The 22329-nt window shown below is 51.1% G+C and overlaps 1 protein-coding gene across 7 annotated transcripts in view; it reads right to left on the reverse strand.

Annotated features, from left to right (window-relative positions):
- The window catches only part of TOGARAM1 (TOG array regulator of axonemal microtubules 1), a 36600-nt gene that overhangs the window by 11677 nt on the left and 2594 nt on the right, over positions 1-22329 (reverse strand). For all 7 annotated transcript variants that reach the window (XM_059850746.1, XM_059850745.1, XM_059850744.1 and 4 more), the window contains exons 2-14: positions 18613-18769; positions 17618-17746; positions 16758-17054; positions 15377-15618; positions 13818-14050; positions 11755-11855; positions 10168-10331; positions 9193-9367; positions 8923-9057; positions 5845-5989; positions 4594-4699; positions 4019-4254; positions 1145-1303 (exon numbers count right to left, since the gene is read on the reverse strand). In XM_059850746.1, the coding sequence (XP_059706729.1) occupies positions 1145-1303; positions 4019-4254; positions 4594-4699; positions 5845-5989; positions 8923-9057; positions 9193-9367; positions 10168-10331; positions 11755-11855; positions 13818-14050; positions 15377-15618; positions 16758-17054; positions 17618-17746; positions 18613-18769 (2279 nt within the window). The remainder of the gene's footprint in view (positions 1-1144; positions 1304-4018; positions 4255-4593; positions 4700-5844; positions 5990-8922; positions 9058-9192; positions 9368-10167; positions 10332-11754; positions 11856-13817; positions 14051-15376; positions 15619-16757; positions 17055-17617; positions 17747-18612; positions 18770-22329) is intronic.

A 22329-nucleotide genomic window follows, 5' to 3' on the forward strand; every position in this document is an offset into this window, starting at 1 on the left:
GGGGTGCTCCAGGCCCTTCCAACCCTTACTGCTCCCCAGGGTCTTTTCCCTCCTAACCCATCCTGTTCCGAGGGCACAGCCTCAGGGGCAGCTGGGCACAGTTCCCTGTCCCCAGGCAGTGCCCACCCCACAGTCCCAGGGGCTCAGGGCACAGTTCCCTGTCCCCAAGAGTGCCCACCCCACAGCCCAGGGGCTCAGGGCACAGTTCCCTGTCCCCAGGCAGTGCCCACCCCACAGCCCAGGGGCTCAGGGCACAGTTCCCTGTCCCCAGCAGTGCCCACCCCACAGCCCAGGGGCTCAGAGCACAGTTCCCTGTCCCCAGCAGTGCCCACCCCACAGCCCAGGGGCTCAGGGCACAGTTCCCTGTTCCCAGGCAGTGCCCACCCCACAGCCCCAGGGGCTCAGAGCACAGTTCCCTGTCCCCAGCAGTGCCCACCCCACAGCCCAGGGGCTCAGGGCACAGTTCCCTGTCCCCAGCAGTGCCCACCCCACAGCCCAGTGGCTCAGAGCACAGTTCCCTGTCCCCAGCAGTGCCCACCCCACAGCCCAGGGGCTCAGAGCACAGTTCCCTGTCCCCAGGAGCACTCACCCCACAGCCCAGGGGCTCAGGGCACAGTTCCCTGTCCCCAGGAGTGCTCACCCCACAGCCCAGGGGCTCAGAGCACAGTTCCCTGTCCCCAGCAATGCCCACCCCACAGTCCCAGGGGCTCAGGGCACAGTTCCCTGTCCCCAGGAGTGCTCACCCCACAGCCCAGGGGCTCAGGGCACAGTTCCCTGTCCCCAGCAGTGCCCACCCCACAGCCCAGGGGCTCAGGGCACAGTTCCCTGTCCCCAGCAGTGCCCACCCCACAGCCCAGGGGCTCAGGGCACAGTTCCCTGTCCCCAGCAGTGCTCACCCCACAGCCCAGGGGCTCAGAGCACAGTTCCCTGTCCCCAGGAGTGCTCACCCCACAGCCCAGTGGCTCAGGACACAGTTCCCTGTCCCCAGCAGTGCTCACCCCACAGCCCCAGAGGCTGTTCCCTGTCCCCAGCAGTGCTCACCCCACAGCCCAGGGGCTCAGGGCACAGTTCCCTGTCCCCAGGCAGTGCTCACCCCACAGCCCAGGGGCTCAGGACACAGTTCCCTGTCCCCAGGAGCTCTCACCGTGTCTGCTGGGAGCTGTCCTGGGCAAACCTGGCGATGGCGGGCAGCAGCCGCTCGGCCACGGGCCGGCCCCCGGCCAGGACACGCTCGGGGCCCAGGCGCTCCACGATGTCCCCCAGGTGCTGGGCTGTGCATCTCCTCACGGCCGAGTGCAGGTGGCTGGGGAGGGAAAGAGGCCTGAGGGATGGCCCTGCAGGGCTGGACAGCCCCACCCGCCCTGCCAAGCCCTGGAGCCGCGGGATGCTGAGCGGCCGGGCTGGAAGGGACCTCCAGGCCCATCCCCTCCCAGCCCTGCCACGGCAGGGACACCTTCCAGTAAGCCCTGCACTCAGGTAGGGGGGTTTAGAATTTCAGTTCTAGTTTTCATCAGATAATTTCATTTTACAAAGCATATGACTGTTCTTTAATGAGCTCTATGAAAAACCAGTTCCTGTGCTCAGACACACAGCCTGGGCACTCGACTAAAACTGACTAAAGCAAATTGACTCGGTATCACTTGAAAATTGACTAAAGCAGTGTTCAATCGACTCCTAAAGATCCTGCAGGAGTCTCCGGATCCCTGCTTTGAACAAAATAAACACCTGTGCTGATGCAAAGGAGAGAACAGCCAGAATCAGCCTGCAAACTCATGCAGAAAATGATGCTTTTATCTAAATCCTGCTGCCCCTGCTGGTCCCACTTGTGTTCAGGAACAACATCCTGCAAACTCTAATGTCTCCAATTTTATATCTGAATTAAAAATGCTACTTTGAGGACAATTTGCAACTCCTGCTGAACTTTCAAGGGGAAAACAAGAATTGAGAGGCTGGGAGAGCTCACTCCATGAAGCAAACAAGCCCCTGCTCATGGAAACAGCTGGAAAACATTTGCGTGCACGCAACACCCTAGAGTTAAACACAGTGCATACAGGTAAGAAACAGGATTTTAAACCCCCTGAAGTAAAATCACTCTCAGCTCTATCCCTGGAATCATGCTCTTGGATCATGATTCTACTCACAGAATCCCAGACTGGGCTGGGAAGGAGCCTTAAAGCTCATCTCGTTCCAACCCCTGCCATGGGCTGGGACACTCCCACTGGAATTATTCCTGTGGGTAAAGTCAAACCCAGCTTTGGAGCTGATGAAGAATCAGTATTTCTGTCTAGTCAGGGCTGCCAGCATTAGAGTCATGACCACAGTGGGTTGAAAGGAGCTGAGCAGAAACCAGGTCCCTTTTAAGAGGCCCCATGAATTGTAAGTGACACTGTAACTGAAGGATTATGTTGTGGTGAATTTAAGCAACTCAGCCCAACTTAGAGAGAACACCCCCTGTGGAATTACAGTTGTGTCAAACACTTTTCACTTCCAACTGAGACACAGATTTCCCCTTTGAAGGGTAATTCCATAGTCCTGTCAGAGCCTCTGGAGCTGGAGCTGCCCTGTGCTCCAGGAGCTTTCCTGCTGACATGGCCAGAGCTTCCTAAAGTCAGGCCTAGAAAAGCTGCACCTTTAGGCATGCCCTGATGTGTGAGCCATTAAAAATATCCTGCACTCCATGAGTTAGGAAAGTCTGAGCTGTGAACAGATTAATCTGTGCCCTAAGGCAGTATTCAGCTCAGTTCTGCTGCCTTAGATAGCAGAAAACCTAGACAAGCTCACCAAGTGGAGGGGGCAAATCCCTCCAGAAAAGCCCTGAGCAGCTGAGTTTGGATCTGCCAGGGAAGGTGGGGAGGTCTGGCAGAGACAGCTCTGCCCAGGAGGGAACAGGGTCTGAGGCCAAGAGGGGAGAACCCAAACAGGGCACTTTCCCTTGGTGCTGAATGCAGCCATGGGCAGTTCCTGCTGCTCCTGAATTCACAGAATTATGGAATCAGCCTGCTTTGGCTTGGGAGGGACCAGAAATCCAGGGGCAGGGACACCTTCCCCTATCCCAGGCTGCTCCAAGCCCTGTCCAGCCTGGCCTGGGACACTTCCAGGGGTGGGGCATCCATCCCAAGTCAGTCTGGATCCCAGAAATTCATAAAGAATGGAAATCCCAAGGCTGACTTTTGCCTTTCGGTTTAAAGAGCAGGAAACTGCAGTAGAGCTGTCAGGAGACAGAATCCATGTATCCCCCAACACCCAGCTGCCCAGGAAACAAAAGAGAATATTTTCAGCTCTGAGGACTGGAGCTGTGCAGGAAATCTGTGGAGAGATTTTGAATGGAGCACCTGAAATGTGTCAGGAAGGGAAATGGAGCCTGGGAAATGTGACCAAGGGGTGGCAGAGAAGAGAGGAAGCACCAGGGGGTGCACCCAGCTCAGATGGGTGAGCAGTGAACGAGGATGGAAAAGGAAAACAGACTGAACAGGGCCAGGGAAAGAAGGGAATTCACTCCAGAAAAGAATGGCCACCAGCACTGAGAAGGAAATTAAAATGCAGACACAAAGGCTCAGCCTAGAGAGGAGGAATCAAGCAAGACAGATGCAGCTAGAGAACTGGAAGTTATAAATCAGTTTTCTAAATAAAGAGAGGTGCTGAAAACTGGCCAAGGCAGGAACTGACTGCAGAGCAAAGGAGGAGAAGAAAGAACATTATGTCAGCTTTACCAGGCAAAGCAAAACAGCAGCTCCCCAAGAATATACAGTAACAGCAAATAAAATCACTGAAGTGGTGCAAAACAGCCAGAAAATACACCAAAATCAGCAGGCAACCTCTTACATAATGCACAGAAAGGAAGAGAGGGGCTTTAATTCAATTTATGCCAACAAACATTGCTCTGGGGAGAGGTTTAGCACAGCTGATTTACTGGTTTTCAAGTTTCTGTCTACTGTACTCTGGTTTGATGTTCAAAAGCCTACATTTGATAAATTGACTCTATTCACAATATTCTTTATAAAGTCTTTGTAGGAATTACCTTTGCCCTCCATTTATAAGAGAACAAAGTGCACGTGCTGGAGTCACATTATTAACCATGGCCTTCAGTGCCTTGTCTACCTCTTCCCTTATAAAAGTGTTGGATTCCCCAGCTTTGTGCAAAAGGACTTTTACTGCATTATCTACTTCTTGATCCATGCTCTTTTTCAGGTGGGTGAACAAATCCCCTAAACAGACCACAGCAGCTCGAGAAACACCTGAGCGTAAATTCTTGACCTGCACACAGGAAAAACCCAAAAAACAATGAATAATGTTGATCAAAGAGACTTTAAAATAAATATTCATGTTTGCCCTTTGTCATTTTTAAGTAACATTACAAGCAACTGAGAAACACATTTCTAACTTGATTGACAATGGGTGAGAATTAAATTCACACTCATAAAAATGTTATAAAGTTAAAATCAACATTTTGTCAGCCTCTGAGTCTCAAATCATCCTTGAGACTGCTCAGTTGAGGAAAACTCACCAGAGGTGAGCATAAATCGTTTCAGAGAGCTGTAAAATACATATATACACACAGAGAGCCAGTGGAATATTCTGGTAGGAAAATTTAACCTCTTGAGCCACAGCCAGAGTTGTTTCATGGAGCTTTGCAGTCAGAATAGGGGCATGGTAGGCAGACAAGCACCTGACAAAGTTCAGACCTTCAATTTTCTTCTCCCTGTGTGAAAAAATAATATTTAAATTCCATCCATTTGAAAAGCCTCATTAAAATACCCAAGTGTGGAATTCTAAGGAATCAAATAGCAAACAAATTACATGGTAAAATAAAGCAATGAGAAATAACCCCAGAATGGTTTGGGTTCAAAAGCACCTCAAAGCCCACCCAGAGCCAGCCCTGCCATGGCAGGGACACCTCCCACTGTCCCAGGGTGTCCCAGTGTCCAGCCTGGCCTTGGGCACTGCCAGGGATCCAGGGGCAGCCCCAGCTGCTCTGGGCACCTGTGCCAGGGCCTGCCCTCCCTCCCAGGGAAGAAATAAAGCAGGAATCTCTCTCCAAGCAAATCTGTCCTTTCCTGTGGGATTGTGCCAGCCCAGCAGCCACAGTTCTGCTCCCAGCTGCACCAGTGGCAATTAAAGGATGTTCCTTCCCCAGGCTGAAGGGAGCAGCTCTGTAAGCACATCCCAGCTCAGGAAGCACCAAAGGGATGCTTTTATTCCACACAAAGCACCAAGGATGAGCTGCTCATTCCACACAGGGGCACCTAGAGGAGCTTCAAATTCCAGACAGAGCCCCAAGGCTGGGCTGGTAATTCCAGAGAGAGCCCCAAGGCTGGGCTGCTGATTTTACACAGAGCCCCAAGGCTGGGCTGCTGATTTTATACAGAGCCCCAAGGCTGGGCTGCTGATTTTACACAGAGCCCCAAGGCTGGGCTGCTGATTTTACACAGAGCCCCAAGGCTGGGCTGCTGATTCCAGAGAGCACCAGGAAGGTGCTGGTGGGGCCTCTCCAGCCCTTCAAGTCAGACTCTCCAAGCCTCTGAGCTCCCAGTTCCCAGCCCTAATTTACAAAGCTGCTTTAATCTCAAACTTGACTGAACCCCCTTGTCGGATTTAGTCCTTTTCTGACCCAGAGATGGGGTAACTGAGAGAGGTGTTTTAAAAAGTTCTATTTTTAAGTGCTTTTATACACAGTATGTATTTGTTCACATACAAACACACACTATATAAACCTTCTGTCCAACTTGAGGAATCCCCTGCCAATCCGTTTCCCACCCCAGCCCGTTTCTCCCCTCTCTCGCTCGGCGCCCTGCTGTGTCTCACTGCAGCCCCCCCGTGCCCGCCCTGCCCAGCCCCAGCACGCACCAGTCGTGGTCAGCCAGCAGTGCCAGCGCCTCTGCCAGGGCGGGCTCGGGCCGGGGGAAGGGCAGCAGCTCGGCCGGCTCCAGCACCTCGGGGCTCTGCGTCACCGGCGGCTCCCGGCAGCGGCCCCGGCCCGGGCACGGCTCCTCTGGGGACAGGGACAGCCGTCAGCGACAGGGGACACCATGGGACAGGCCACCAGCGACAGGGGACAGGGCTCTGATACAGACACACCACCAGTGACTGACAGGGGACACACCACCAGGGACAGGGGACACACCATCAGGGACAGGGGACACACCATCAGGGACAGGGGACACACCATCAGGGACAGGGGACACCATGGGACACGCCATCAGCGACAGGGGACACGGCTCTGATACAGACACACCATCAGGGACTGACAGGGGACACACCACGGGACACACCATCAGGGACAGGGGACACACCACAGGACACACCACCAGGGACAGGGGTCACCATGGGACACGCCACCAGCGACAGGGGACACGGCTCTGATACAGACACACCACAGTGACTGACAGGGGACACACCACCAGGGACAGGGGACACACCACCAGGGACACACCATCAGTGACAGGGACACACCATCAGGGACAGGGTGACACGGCTCTGATACAGACACACCACCAGTGACTGACAGGGGACACACCATCAGGGACAGGGGACACACCATCAGTGAGAGGGGACACACCACGGGACACACCATCAGTGACAGGGGACATGTCTCTGACACAGACACAACACCAGTGACTCTGACAGGGGACACACCACCAGTGACAGGGGACACACCATGGGACACACCATCAGGGACAGGGGACACAGCTCTGACACAGACACACCGCCAGTGACTCTGACAGGGGACATGCCATCAGTGACACAGGACACACCATCAGGGACAGGGTGACACGGCTCTGATACAGACACACCACCAGTGACTGACAGGGGACACACCACCAGGGACAGGGGACACACCATGGGAGACACCATCAGTGACAGGGGACACACCACCAGGGACAGGGGACACACCATCAGTGACAGGGACACACCGTCAGTGACAGGGACACACCGTCAGTGACACAGGACACACCGTCAGTGACACAGGACACAGCTCTGATACAGACACACCACCAGTGACTGACAGGGGACACACCATCAGTGACAGGGACACAGCTCTGATACAGACACACCATCAGTAACAGGAGGAACACCATCAGGGACAGGGTGACACAGGACACACCATCAGTGGCTCTGCCAGCTGCAGGCAGCCATGGAATGAACTGATGCACAAAGTGCTGCTGCAGGAAACAAACGGGGCTTGCAAAGGACGGCCAGTCCCAGCGTGGTTTGGGCTGGGAGGAGCTGAAATCCCACCCAGTGCCACCCCTGCCACGGGCAGGGACACCTCCCACGGATGCCTTCAGTTTTAGCTTTTGTATTTTCCAGACTGCACTGCATTGGTGTGTCACTCTGAACTCCACACACAGTGCCAGCAGTTCTCCTCACAGCTCAGTCCCACAGAACAATCCTGTCCCTCCCCTCAGGCACACAGAACAATCCTGTCCCTCCCCTCAGGCACACAGAACAATCCTGTCCCTCCCCTCAGTCCCACAGAACAATCCTGTCCCTCTCCTCAGGCACACAGAACAATCCTGTCCCTCTCCTCAGTCCCACAGAACAATCCTGTCCCTCTCCTCAGGCACACAGAACAATCCTGTCCCTCCCCTCAGGCACACAGAACAATCCTGTCCCTCTCCTCAGTCCCACAGAACAATCCTGTCCCTCTCCTCAGTCCCACAGAACAATCCTGTCCCTCTCCTCAGGCACACAGAACAATCCTGTCCCTCTCCCCAGGCACACAGAACAATCCTGTCCCTCTCCTCAGGCACACAGAACAATCCTGTCCCTCTCCTCAGTCCCATAGAACAATCCTGTCCCTCTCCTCAGGCACACAGAACAATCCTGTCCCTCTCCCCAGGCACACAGAACAATCCTGTCCCTCTCCTCAGGCACACAGAACAATCCTGTCCCTCCCCTCAGGCACACAGAACAATCCTGTCCCTCTCCTCAGTCCCACAGAACAATCCTGTCCCTCTCCTCAGGCACCCTCTCAATCCTTTTCCAGCCCCAGAACCAAGGACACGGCTGCAGCTCCAGCCCCAAAGGTGCAAACAGGGAATGGAGGAGAGCAGCCTGGCAGGGTGGGACTGCATCCCCTGGAGTGGGACTGGGCACTGAACCCACCATGGAAATGGACCAAAGCTGATAAAATGGGAGAGCTCCTGACCCAGGGTCCATCTGGGGTGCAGCCCTGGCTGGGCTCCTGCACTGCCCCAGGTGTGTCCTGTGAGGCCTCTGATTAAATCCCTGCTGGATCCTTTAGCTCTGCCCAGCTCTGCTCCAGGGAGCTCTCAGGCATCACTGCCCCAGGTGTGTCCTGTGAGGGAATTATCTCCTTTTAACAAATCCCTGCTTTATCATTTAGCTCTGCCCAGCCTCTGTTCTAGGGAGCCACCAAGGCATCACCACCATGCCAGGCCAAGCCCTGGCCTTGGACACTTCCAGGGATCCAGGGGCAGCCTCAATCAGAGTTTTGCTTGTGTAAATTCAATTTTGCACACAACCTTCACTTTTAAGAGTCACAAACACAAAGGCAGTGGTTGTTTAGTGTAAAAACAGAGGCACAGTGTGCTAATAACATCATAAACCTTGAAAACAAATTCTGGCCACCTTTGAGCAGCACCAGTAGGAGCTTCTACTCCTACCCTTTTCCTGCTGGCTATTTTAAAGGCAATTCAGTGCCAAACTGTACCCAGGAAAGGGTTTTGGGGACAGGAGGGAGTCATTTGCTGTTAATGCATTGCATCACTTCAGACCCTGATCCAGGTAAAAGCCTCTGATGTTTTATGAAACTCCTTAACAGATTCAAATTAAATCCCCTCCAGCCCCACATGATCTTCCAGAGCACCTCAGGACTGCCCCCTGCACAAATAAATTGTATTTTGAAACTGTCCCACTCCACCTACCCAAATATTTAACGAGTTTACTGTCCCAGCTTACCAGAGTCTAGCAAGGATGAACACTTTGACCTCTTCAAACTGGATGTTCTTTTCAGGGAAGGGTTCAAGGCCACATTTTCTAAGGACAGAGATCCATTTCTCGGTGATGTCAGTAAATCCCCACAGAGACTAAACCCTAGGAAAGAAGGAAATGGCCAAACTACAATAAAACCAATCAGAACCAAGTGAAAACCCAGAATTACCAGCCCCAATTTCCATTTCAGCAGCACTGAACAGGGAATATTAATTTAAGACAAATCCTCATCCTCACTTTCTGCTGTGAGTTTCTCTGGTTCACTCATACTCAGTCTAATCCTTTCCCAGGGGAATTCTTCCTTCCCTTCCAAGTCTTTGCTTTCCTGCTGCTCTTTATGGTTGTGTTCTTTGTCTTCTTTCCTCCTCCTCCTCAGCTTCTCCTGAGCAGATTTTGACAAGGTCATTTTTATCTGCAAAAAAAAAGAAAAAAAATCAAGCATAAGTTACCCCAGAACTGAATCCCCAGTCCCTGATGCTGGCCAAGGTCAGCATGGAAAATCAGGATCTTCTCTGATCTGACCCTTCTCTCTCCTGTGTTCATGAGACCTTTTGTGCCTCAGGAAAACTCAGCAAATAAATTTAATCCAGGTAAATTTAAATTCAGTTTAATCAATTTAATCAATTTACTGATTTGAATCTGATCCTGCCAAGGGTTCACATGTTCAGGGGAAATCAGAAAATTAAGACACTGTAAATCATTAACTTCAAGTTTCAGTATTCTTCAAATGTTATTCTCAAGGCTTGCAGAAAGAGTTCCATTTCAATGGCTTTTGACTTTGCATCACACTTCACTCAGATAAATCTTGCTCCATTTATATTTGTAAATAGTTTTTAACAAACAGCACCACTCCTCAGAGACCAGATTATGGCAAATATTCAGGATGGCTTATAAGAAAAACTTCTGATTGGAGCTGGACTCGTTCATCCCTGGGGAAAACCAGACCTGATCCCACCCAGCCAATCCCTCCTTCCACATCTGCTTGTGCTGTGGGAGTCAGGGAGGGCATTTCCCAGCTCCACTCCTTCCTGCAGCCTCTCTCCAGGGATCTGAGCATGGTGGGAAGCTCCTGGCACATCCAGGTGGCACCAAAAGAAAATCAGGAGCAGCAGCCCCAAGGCTTTGGCTGCTCCAAACTCCTGCTGCCCCAGCACAGACTGTGAGTGAGCAGGGCTGGCTTCACCCCACACCCCCAGGCTGGGCAGTGCTTACCTCTCCTTCCTTCCCTGCATGGGAGCAGGAATGGGAAGGGCTGTTCTGCTGGAAGCTTCTCCCTGGGGCTGCCTCTGCTCCCTCCCTGGCACCCTGGGCATCCCCATTGGCCACACAGGGCATGGACTGGCTGGCAGCTGGGGCAGGAGGGCTCCCAAGAACACCTGGAGGGCAGAACACGGGGTCACAGACTGCTGTGGGATGGAAGGGACATCAAACCATCTCATTCCAGACTGGAATGGTCTATCCAGGAACTGCAACACTTTCAAACATCAGTCTTTGTGCTCCCATGGAACTGGGGATTGTGAATGATCTAAAACATTGCACTCAGCTTTTTGTTCTTCTCCCACTCTACAAAGGCACATTCACCCTCATTTCATAACTCAAAGAGACACAGGGGATGATTTGGGGTCTGTAGCACCTCTGCCAACAACAGCAACGTCTCCAGATGTGAAACCCAGATCATCCTTTGGTGCAACCCCAGGCACTGACTCTGCAGGGCCTGAAAGCACAAAGAGCACTCACTGCCCACCATGGTGGTTGTGCTTTGGGATGTGTTTCATCCTCCTAAAATGTCACCCCACATCTGAATGGATCCCTTTCCTGAACCAGGGCACTGTCAGGTACTGAAGCCAGCAGGATCTGTTGAACACCCAGATGAGGGATGGTCACATCCCCGTGACACGAGCCTGGAGCCAGGCTGGGAATGTTCCCCTGGAGAGGAGAAGGCTCCAGGCAGAGCTCAGAGCCCCTGGCAGGGCCTGAAGGGGCTCCAGGAGAGCTGGAGAGGGACTGGGGACAAGGGATGGAGGGCAGCCCATGGACACAGCTCCCTCAGCTCCTTTCCTCCATGCAGTAGAACCAGAACTGATTAAACCCAAATAATCCTGATAGTATAGGAATAAAATGTTTCTAAAATCAAGGGATATTCAGGGGAGTTGGCAAGAAAGGTTGGGCCTGGTAGGCCTGGGAAAATGTGAGGCTTTACTGGATCATGTGAAACTGCACCTGTATAATCATTTAATGACTATGATAAATGATCTGACTGGTAAATGTGATGATTGCTTGGTAATTGGATATAATTACTGTTTAATTGTAACAAGAATAATGAGAAATGATGTTTGGGGGCTTTGATGGAAATTACAAAACCCATGCTTGGATGAAATCAATGTACACAATAGAACAATGTAAGTTTGATAATTAATATGTAGTTATAGAACCATAAAGGTGTAAAAAGGTGTTCACCCTGACCCCATGTCAGAGTCAGCTTTGGGTCTGTACCCCTGACACCAGAGCTCTCCAAGAGAAGCCCCTGCACAGGATCCTTCTGTGACTGTGTGCTCCTGGTGGCTAATAATCCCCCAGAGCTCAGGGGCCTGCAGTGCCCTGGGAGGGTGAAACACACCTGCAGCACTTCACCTCCATTCCCTCAGGAAATGAGCTGGAACTCCTCACCTGAGCACCCTGAAAGCCCAGTCTGGCCCCAGAGCAGCTGCAAGTTCCCTTGGCTGGGGGCTGAGGGATGTGGGCTCAGTGCCCACCCCAGGGGCACTCTGCTCCCTCAGGTGAGCACTGACAGGAACATACCTGTGCTGGGGAGGGGCTCTGCCCCCTCTGTGCCTCTGGGCCTTGCTGGAGATGCTTCTGCAGGATGGGATTTGCTGCCAAGTGCTGGGAAAGTGTCTGACCTGTTCAGATAAACACATTTTATAGGTGCAATTCTCCACAATGGTTAAAGCCCAGCCAGAAACAACTACAGGTTTCAGTTTCTCATGGCAAAACTATTTCCAGTGTTCCCACAAATGCTCACACTGAGCAGGAACATAATCCAGAGGGAATTATTTCATGAGCAGGTCCATTATGAAGAACACCCTAAAGAAAACCCTTATGAGGAAACCTTACACCAGGACTAAATTTAGGATACACCCATGAAGTAAGGAATTGTGTGGCCTGGGGATTGAGGATGCTGGTTCCAACCTGGCCAAGGAGAGTGACCAAATCCTCCTGCCACAACAGGGATGAGCTGCTCCCAGCTCAGTGGCCAGCAGAGACCTTCACCAGGAAAATGCTCTTATCTACTGCAACAATTTTAAATTATTTTAAATTTCAAATGATTCTCTGGATATGAAAGATGATGGAACCCAGAGCCAGTGCAATACCCACAGCTAAAGACTCTTTTAAGCTCCAAGGTGAGCCCCTGCTCCAGGAATGTCCCCAGTTCCTGTATCCCATCACCCATGGCAGTTCATCAGCAGATAAACCCAACCCCTCCCAAAGCAAACCCCAAACCCCCACTCCTGGTGCCCAGCCCCAGATTGTGGGGACAGACAATGCAGTTTGTGCCAGTGCTCACAAACCCCCTGAGCTGAACTCCCTGGCATTCTTCTGAGCATTGCAAGACTTTCAGTGTCCCCTGGGATGGCACTGTCCCTTCTCCCAGCCCAGGGGGATGCCAGGTGTCCCCTCTCTCCTGGCTGCTCCAGAACTCCTCTGGCTGAGGATGCAGTGGAGTCCCAAGCACAGGATAATGGACATGGCAATGCTGCACAGAGCCTGGCTCAGCCCAAACCAGCACACCCAGGGCTCCACTTGACTTCTGAAGGATGACACATCTGAATGTGGCATTTTAAAGGCTATTTTTAAAAATGTGACTCAGCAGTAATGCACATGGAGAAGGGATGTGAATAAATATAAAATATAAATTAGCTCTGGGCTGCACAACTGAAAACCTTCTCCTGGTGAATCACTGCAGGCTCCTTCTGCCCAAACCCCTTTGCTGTTTGTGTTCCCTGTTTTGTTTTCTGTTGTGAATGCAGTTCAATGTCAGTTCCATGGAAGGTTCCCTGCTCATGGCAGGGCTGGAATTAGGGGATTTTTCAGGTCCCTTCCAACCCAAACCGCCCTGGGAGTCTGTTAGTCTATAAAAGATGCTTTTAGTACACACAGAAATATCTTCAGAGCAGAGCTTCATCGTGGACTCTGAGAGCAGAGGAGGAGATTTTTGGACTGGAAAATTTGCAAAATTCCTCAAAACTCGTTTTATTCCATTAAACAATAGTTTATACTGCTCATAACCAGCTGGGTTATTCCCTTTACAATCAGAGCAGCATTTGTCACCACCCAACTTCTATTTAGAAGAGCTCTGGGAAGGCATTTTAAATTCACAATTATCTCTCAAGAATAAATGGAACCAGCTCATGATCCACACTAAGAAACATCTGCATTGTTTCCCTCTTCTCAACAAACCCAATTCAATTTCCAGGCTGTAATAACCCAACCTTACCCTTTCTCCTCACTCTTGTCCTTCCCAATCCCCTGTTCAGCTCTGGCCATGTTCCTGCAGGGCCAGGGAATGTCTTTATCAAATATTTACTGCCCTGGCACTGCCCTTTCCCCTGGCCTACTGCAGCTTCATGTTCAAGCCAGAAAAAAACAGAATTATGTCATTAAGAGAGGAACATAATTCACATAGAAAAATCAGAGAGGAACATAATTCACATAGAAAATCAGAGAGGAACATCATAATTCACATAGAAAAATCAGGCTATTAAGCAAGGCAATGCTATAGAAAACACACAGCAGTTAATACCATGATTTAACTAAGGCTGTGTGGGGGTGTCCAGGCTGAGGTGACACCAAGTGACACTCACATCACTCTCCTCCTGGGGGGCAGCGTGGCCACGGGGGAGCCCAGGGACTCCTGGCTGGAAATGCCACTCTCGCCAGTGGAGGTGGTGCCGGGGGAGGAGCCCAGCGAGGGGCAGTCCCCGGGAAATTCCAGTTTCACCGCCGAGTCGGGGCTCTCCAGCTCGGCCATGCTGCTGCTCAGCTTTGCTCTCTTCTTGGCTGCGCTGCTCCGCAGGGACCGCAGGGAATTCTGCATCTGGACAGCGGGGAAAAAGGACAGGGGGCACTCACTGCAGAGGGAAAAGGCTTTTTCAGCTAAATAAAGTCTATTTCTGAGAGTTCAGCCCAGTCCATGGGGTGCCCGAGGCCCTGCTGGGCAAAGTGACCAGCACACACTCGGGTTTTGGGGGATTACAATGATCCCTCTCCTGGTTTCACACAATCCCTGGGTTGGGAGAGACCTACAAGATCATGGAGTCCAACCCAGCCCCAACAGCTCAACTCACCCCTGGCACCCAGTGCCACATCCAGGCTTTGTCAAACACACCCAGGGATGGGGACTCCACCACCTCCCTGGGCAGAACATTCCAGAACTTTATCACCTTTCTGTAAAAACTTTTCCTGATATCCAGCCTGAATTTCCCTTGGCTCAGCTCCAGGCTGTGTGCTCTGGTTGTGTCAGTGCTGCCTGTTTTATTTCACAAGAACAGTTATCCTGTGAGCAAACACGGCCTCACAGCAGTGCTGTACCCCAGCTTCCCTCTCCTGAGCATGGGGACAGATTCCTGCTACAACACAGCAACTGCTCTCTGCTTTTCAGTGGCTAAAAGGAGGGGTTTGATGGCTGCCAGCACACAGTGGGAGCTCGGGCTTTTCCCAGCAAATCTGCACCTCCCAAAACCAGAACCATTGAACAGCTTGGAAAGGACTTCAGGCTTTTCCCAGAAAATCTGCACATCCCAAAACCAGAACCATTGAACAGCTTGGAAAAGACCTTAAGGACCTTAAGGATCATCCCATTCCAGCCCTGCCATGCCAGGGACACCTCCCACTGTCCCAGGCTGCTCCAGCCCCAGTGTCCAACCTGGCCTTGGGCACTGCCAGGGATCCAGGGGCAGCCACAGCTGCTCTGGGAACTCATCCCAGACTCTCCCAGCCAGGAATTCCTTCCCAATATCCCATCTAAACCTCCTCTAAATCACACAATCAGTGCCCAGCAAGCAGAGATCCTACTCAAATGAGCAGGAAAATCTGTAATTATTAGAGTTTCATGCTGCAGCATTCTTCCCTCTTTTTGCTGAATATTTTTCACGTTAGAAATTGCTCCTCTGTTTAACATCTCAGGTTCCTTTCAGTGGGAACCAGAGGATGGAAGGTACAGACAGAAAAGGAAGGTACAGACAGAAAGGCAAAGCCAGGGAGTCACAGAATGCCAGACTGGTTTGGGATGGAAGGAACCTTGAAGTTCACCTTGTCCCTTGGCAGGTGGGGACACCTTCCACCACCCCAGGCTGCTCCAAAGCCCTGAACGCTTCCAGGGATGGGGAACACTGCTAAAAATGCATTTATCCATTCCACCCACCTCCTCTTGGTCCACCTCCTCGGGCTCCAGGTGCAGCTCTGCCAGCCCTGCTGCCAGCTCTGTGCCCTCCCTGCTGCCAGGGGGCTCCCGGGGGCTGGGCAGCCGCGGGATGGGGGGCACGGGCCGGGCACCACGCAGCCCCTGGGCTCTGCCCAGCGTGCTCCTCAGCTGCAGGGGGGGCTTCTCCAGCTGCAGGGGGGGCTTCTCCAGCTGCAGGGGGGGCTTCTCCAGCGGGCTGTCCCCTGGAACACACAGGGACTGTCAGCGACAGCGCCAGGACAAACCTCACCTCTGACTTCTGTGTCTGTAAAACTCCTCCTGCCACGGAATGAGTGTTAAAAACACACTCGTGTAGGCTCAGGAATCAGTTTATTCCACTTGTAGTGGCTCCTTCCTTTAGGAAAATATAAATGAGTGTTTCATGCATGTGCACACCAACATAGAATCAAAATATCCTCAGCTGGAAGGGACACACAAGGATCACAAAAGTCCATGCACATGCCCTTAGTCCCTTTAAAAAGTAATTAACTTTCTTCATTCAGAGAAAAACACTCATCCCCAAACTTCCATGGAAGGTGCTGTAACAACAAAGGTACTCCAAAGAACCAGAGAAAATCAAAATGCATGTGGAAAACATACGGTAAGTGATAAATACAAAAACAGATAATAAATACAACGATAAAGCAAGTGATAAATAAATCTACAAGGCAGAGTCCCATTCCAGGGGCAGGAAAAGGCCAAAGCATTCAGTTGGAAATTTTCTATATATGCACAAAAATATGGGTCTCAGTGAAGATGAAATTTCAAAATTTCAAACAGATTTCTTTAATCAGTGCAAAATTTTGTGTGGAAACTGATATTTTGTTTCAGAAACCTCCTGAGTGATGAGGAAGCAGTTTGACCTGAACAGAGAGTAAAGGTACTTTTACCCAGGGGGCTGGAACTGGATGAGTTTTAAAGTCTCTTCCAAACCAAACCATTCTGGGATTCCACGACTCAAATGAAGAGGTAAAAAGGTAAAATGCACTGATAACCCTTTTGTTGCACATGGATTAAGGGTTTGAACAGTACCAGGTATTCATGCACTGACTTTCCCTAAAAGTGCTCCATTTTGGGTGTATTTGAGTGGAAGACAGCCCTTGCCCTGAGACATTAAGAAAACAGAGCTGTGGATATTTTTATGACAAATCCAAAGGCTCCACTTTTGAAGAGAAGCCATAAATAAAGAAGTGAATAAATCAATAAATCCCTGCCATTCCTAACTGCCCCTGAGGCATTGCCCAGCTCCCTCTCACCTGCCACTGTGGATTTTCCAACCACTGAAAAATCCCTCAGAACACAACCCCCAACCCCCTTTTTACCACACTGACACCATTCCCACCTGTGCTGTCTCCTGGCTTTTGGCTGAGCAGCTGCTTCTGGCAACCAGGCTTAGGCAACCCCTGGAAGCTTTTGAGAGGCCAGGAGCTGGAGAGGCTCCTGGGATCCTCCTGGGACTGCCCTGCAGGGCCAGCAGGAGCAGAGAGGTGCTTGGGGCTGTTCCTGGGGGATGACAGGGGGAAGGAGGGCAGGATGAAGGTGCCCTGGCTGGCACTGGGACCTTGGAAGGACATGGTGGGCTCTGCCTGAGTGCAAAAACTTCTCTGGGTCTTGCTGGAAAAACTGAGGCTGGAAGAAACTGAGCAAAAGAAAAGAGAACAGTGCTTGTGGTAACTGGGTCTTGTAAGAAGAATTTATCATGAAATAATATACCGTAAGAATGATTTCCAGTGAAATAATGCACCATAAAAATAATTTCCAATGAAATCATCTATCATAAGAATAATTTCCCATGAAATCACGCACCACTAGGCAGCCAGAGCCTGAAGGTTTGGCCCAAGCAAGCAGACAAATCAATCAACTTCATTCTGCAAAGTGCATTCCCCTCAACACGTGAATTCAAGCCTTAAAAGGATTTCTCAGGCATGTTTTGTAGAACTGGATTTAAAAACCAGAGTGATGCAAGTAGATCAAGCACTGCTGTGATCCTCCCCCAGCAGCTCCTTTTCTCTAACACCCCACCACAGTCAGAGACCAAAGGTGGGGCTGTGGATTAACAACCACCCATGAACTCCCACGGGAAGGAGGAGCCATCTGAACAACAACTTTCAGTACCAGCTCCATTTCTTGGGGAAGCAAAGGAACAGAGAGACAACTCCAAAGTGACAGGCCCTGCCTCAGGCCCTGGCAGAGGCCACGTACCTTTGTCCTGCTGGCAGTTATTCAGGCCCAAAAACTGCAAATCAGAGCCCACACTGCCACTCTTCCCACGAGAGCATCCCAGGGTCCCACACTTCCCTGAAACCTGGGGCTGCTGAGAGCCCAGAGCACCTTCCAAAAGAGAACACAAAGAACCAAATCAATGCTCACACGTGGTGTCCAACAGAGAATATCCAATATTTCATGGGGAATGCAGACTCTGGAGCTCTGAGTGGGAAACTCACACTCCAAGCACTTCATTCCAGAGTCTCTAAGCAACCTCAAAAAGCAGCTCAGAGGGAAAAAGGAAAAGGACTGGCTGCTCTTCCAGGGCACTGCTCCAGCTGGGAACTGCAGGGGGGAAAAGAACCCCCTGGAACAATCCCCTCTTTGAGTGTGTGACAGTGAAGGGCAGCAAACACCTTAAAACCCAAGGGAGCAAACTTGGCAAGGCCAGGACTCCCCAAAGGGGACAAGGACAGAGCCCAGGGCCACAGTCCCTCAGGTCTGGTCTTGCCCAGGCTTTCCAGATCTTCTGGCTGCTGAAATGTGCAAGACAACAAGAGGCCAGGCTCTTGGAATCACTCAGAGAGAAGCAAGTGCCCCATGGTTTCTTTGATCTTCTCTAGGTCATGGAGCAATCTCTAGGAATCAGAGGTCTTCTTGTGAAGGACAAAACCTGGGGAACTCTAGGGACTCTTTGTAGGTTTGATTTGGCCTTTTTGCAGTTGTTCATGTACTAATTTTTTTGAGAGCATTCAATTTTTTCTGTTCAAGAGGCCACTGATCAACCCAAATTGGCTGATTGGTTTTCTAAGATAACTTCAGCGTGGCAGGAGTTGTGGTTTCCATCAAAAAGCCACTTCTACCTTCACTCCCCCCTGGGACAACACATCTCTGCCCCATACTGTGGTGGGCTTCTTCTCTCCAAATTCATTTCCCACACTAAAACCTGTCCTGCCTTGGCAGGCACAGCACGTCCCTGTGCCCCCACTCACCAGCAGCAAGGGCAGGGTGCTCAGAGGTCAGCTCCACACTGGGCTGGAGTAAAGTCCTGGAAGTTCTGCTCCTGCTGAAAAGCAGCTCAGCACTGCCTGGGATCCCCTGCGAGGGCCGCAGCTTCGGGGAGTGCAGGAAATCACTGGCTGCAGCCAGCTGCAGGGAAAAGCAAAATAAACTCCGTGGGAAATGAAGGCACAGCCCTGCTCTGGGCAAACAGCACACTTCCAAACATTGCCACACAAGCTTTACTCTCCCACCTGCCCAACATTCAAATACCTTAAGCATTACAAAGCATTTTAGCTGGTTATACTAAAATACAGGTTAAAACGACTCACACTGAAAGGGGAATAAAAATCACAACAAAATAAACTGGTAGAGAATTGAACTATTTTAAAAATTAAACGTTGACCTATTGAATTATGTGCTTTAGATGGGGAAGTGTTTGAATAGTCAACAGAACCCCAAAATCCCAGCATGGAATAACCACACACTCCAGATTCTTGCAAATCACACACTCCAGTCTAAAACTGTGCCTGGCAACACCAGCAGCTTTTACTGAGAACTGGCTACAGGCAGGGAGAAAATCTCAATAACACCAATATTTAACAAAGAAAAGGTCATGCATTAAATAAATGTCTGATTTAATTAGTAAAGCCAGTGATTTAGGTCATTCCCAGGCTGCTCTTCCTTCTGAGGGACGCAGGAAGAAAAGAAGAGTAGGAAAATGCTGAAGTAATAACCTGGTTATTCCAGGTTATTACAAGTTGGGATAAAAGATGTGAGACCTTGGCATTCCCACTCCTGCAATCTCCAAACATCATTCCATCCACAGATCCTTCAGTCCATAAAGAAATATTCCTTGTACAAACCACCACAGCCTGGTTTCAGCTGGGAGAGAGGGAATTTTCTGCTTAGGAGCTGGTACAGAATTAACTCCCATCCCACTTTCCCATACAGATAAAGCAACATATGCACAAGGAGTAAATTCCAACACTGCCAGGACTGTGCAGCTTGGCTCAGCTGTTCCCATCCCAGCTCCAGGAGTGCAAGCTCTGCTTCCTTGTACCCACAGTAAAATTCCAGCATTGCAAATTCACTGAGCACAGGCCTGGAGGTGGGAAATACAGCAAACCCACAGCTGCCAGATGTTTCCCTGGAGTAGATAACAGATCCTAGAAAAGGCATTCCTCAAAAGAGCTCAGATTCCTTTAAATTCCACAAATGCTGGGAAACATCTGAATCCATCCATCACAGGGATTGGTAACTTGGTTATCAAAGCAAAGCCCTTGAGAGTGACCCATGATGGACTCCTGGAATGGTTTGGGTGGAAAGGGACCTTAAATCCCATCCCATGGATCCCATGCCATGCCATCCCACCCCATGGATCCCATCCCATCTCATGGATCCCACCCCATGGATCCCATCCCATCCCATGGATCCCATCCCATCCCACCCCATCCCACCCCATGGATCCCATCCCATCCCATCCCACAGCTTCCAGTGCCCCAGGCTGCTCCAAGCCCCAGTGTCCAAACTGGAATCACAGCAAACATTCCCTCCCTGCATCCCTTCCCTGTGGAGCTGTGCCACTGGGAGACACCAAAGGAGCTCCTAACCCAACACCAGCAGCACCACAATGTTCTCTCAGAAAGAGACCAACGCCACACAAAGACAGACCAGCATCTCCCCCAAATCCTCTCCCAGCTCCAGAAAAAGCAGGGCTCAGATCCCAGAGGGACACCCAAGGAAGGGACACCTTTATCCCACACGCTGCTCACCCTCTGGTCCCTCTGACCCTTGGAAAACAAAGAGGTTTTGTTCCATAAATGGATTTCCCAGGTCATTTGAACACTCCACAAAGCCCAGCTATCAGTTTCTCCAGTTATCAGATCAACATGGAAATGAGAAAATTTCCAGAGCGAGGGGAGATCCCACAGTTTATATGAACCTTGTGAAATGCCTTAAATGTCCAGTGAAATGCTCAAATGCTCTTGTCTCCCCCAAAAGGAACCTCTGGGCACCCAAAGGTACCTCCAGCAGCAGGGAAGGGCCTGCAGGGTCTGTGTGTGCCAGGGGTAACTTTCAGCCTGCAATATTCCACATTCCAACCTGCCCTGGAACACCTGAACACCTCAGGGATGGAGAGCCCCCAGCTGTGCACAGAGGCTGCCAGACAAACCCCCGAGGTCCACGTGCCTTATCTACCTTTTATTTTTAGTACACATTAACTTACACATGTTTTACTCACACCTTATCTGATCAGGAAAGTCTAGACACAGCCTTGGACAATCACCCTGTAACATGACCCTAAAAATACTGGCAGGGAAACAGCTTTAAACATTAAGCTACTTCCATGCATCCTTTCAGCCACAGAATGACTCCAAAAGTTAATTTTTAAGCAAATTCATTTCTAAGGAATGACTGAACTAACAATTAATGTTTGACATGTCCAGAAACCAGTCGACTGCCTGAGATTGATGCACGATAAATGCATTTTCCTTACTGAGGGAGCTTGGGGCCCAGGGACAGGAGCTTGACACACAGCTCCTGGAATGTCCTCAGCCCGGGGAACACCAGCCAGGTTTACATTCCCAGACTGAAAACACAATTCACCTTCCTGCACCCAAGACAGATCCGTGGAATGCCCTGAGCTGGAGGGACCCACAGGGATCATCCCAGCCCCATCCCAGCCCAGACCCCAACAACCCCACCCTGGGCATCCCTGGCAGAGCTGGCCAAACCCTCCTGGAGCTCTGGCAGCCTCAGGGCCGTGCCCATTCCCTGGGCAGCCTGGGCAGTGCCAGCACCCTCTGGGGAAGAACCTTTCCTGATCTCCAACCTAAACTTCCCCTGGCCCAGCCCAGCCATTCCCTCTGGTCACCAGCATCACTGGACAGTGTCCCCTGCCCCAGAGAGCATCAGTCAGATCTGATGAGACAAAGGACCAGGATGGGAAGAAGGAGCAGCAAAGGTGTCAACTACAGCAGTCAGGCAAATCCTCCACCATTAAACCACCCCAGTGCTTTAAGTTTCCTCTACAGTAACAGGGGTCTGGCCAGCAGGACCCCAATTCATCCTGTGCCCAATCAGGTTCCCACTGCCAGAGGATGGGAGACTGGGAATTGGGAATTCCTGGCTGGGAGGGTGGGCAGGCCCTGGCTCAGAATTGCCAGAGCAGCTGTGGCTGCCCCTGGATCCCTGGCAGTGCCCAAGGCCAGGCTGGACACTGGAGTTTGAAGCCACCAGAGACAGTGGGAGGTGTCCCTGCCATGGCAGGGGTGGCACTGGGAGGGCTTTGAGGTCCCTGTAACCCAAAGCATTCCAGGAACTGGTGATTTACCCCAGCTCCAAAGGCACTTTACACACCAACCACACAGAGCCCACAAGCTCCTTGCTTTCTCTCCCTCTCTGCAGGGCTGGAAACTCCCCCCACGTCAGAGATAAACACAACCACATGCACAAAGGGCTCACTCCTCTCAGAAAAGGACCATTCCCAGAGCCCCTCCCGGCTTCCTTGCAGAGGGGCTGTCCCAGGCAGGGAATGCTCCTCCTTTCCAAACCCCAGCCAGGTGCTGGCGCCTGTATTAACTTGCTTTTTGTTCCCAGCTGCAGAAAAACAGCAGCAGCACAACCCAACCTGCCAGGAGAACACTGGCACTGCTTTTTGTAGGTTTTTTTACAAGCTGTATTAGTTAATACTGGAAAACTGTTCC

The sequence above is a fragment of the Haemorhous mexicanus genome, chromosome 6 (genome assembly GCF_027477595.1).
Source record: "Haemorhous mexicanus isolate bHaeMex1 chromosome 6, bHaeMex1.pri, whole genome shotgun sequence".
Taxonomy (NCBI): domain Eukaryota; kingdom Metazoa; phylum Chordata; class Aves; order Passeriformes; family Fringillidae; genus Haemorhous; species Haemorhous mexicanus.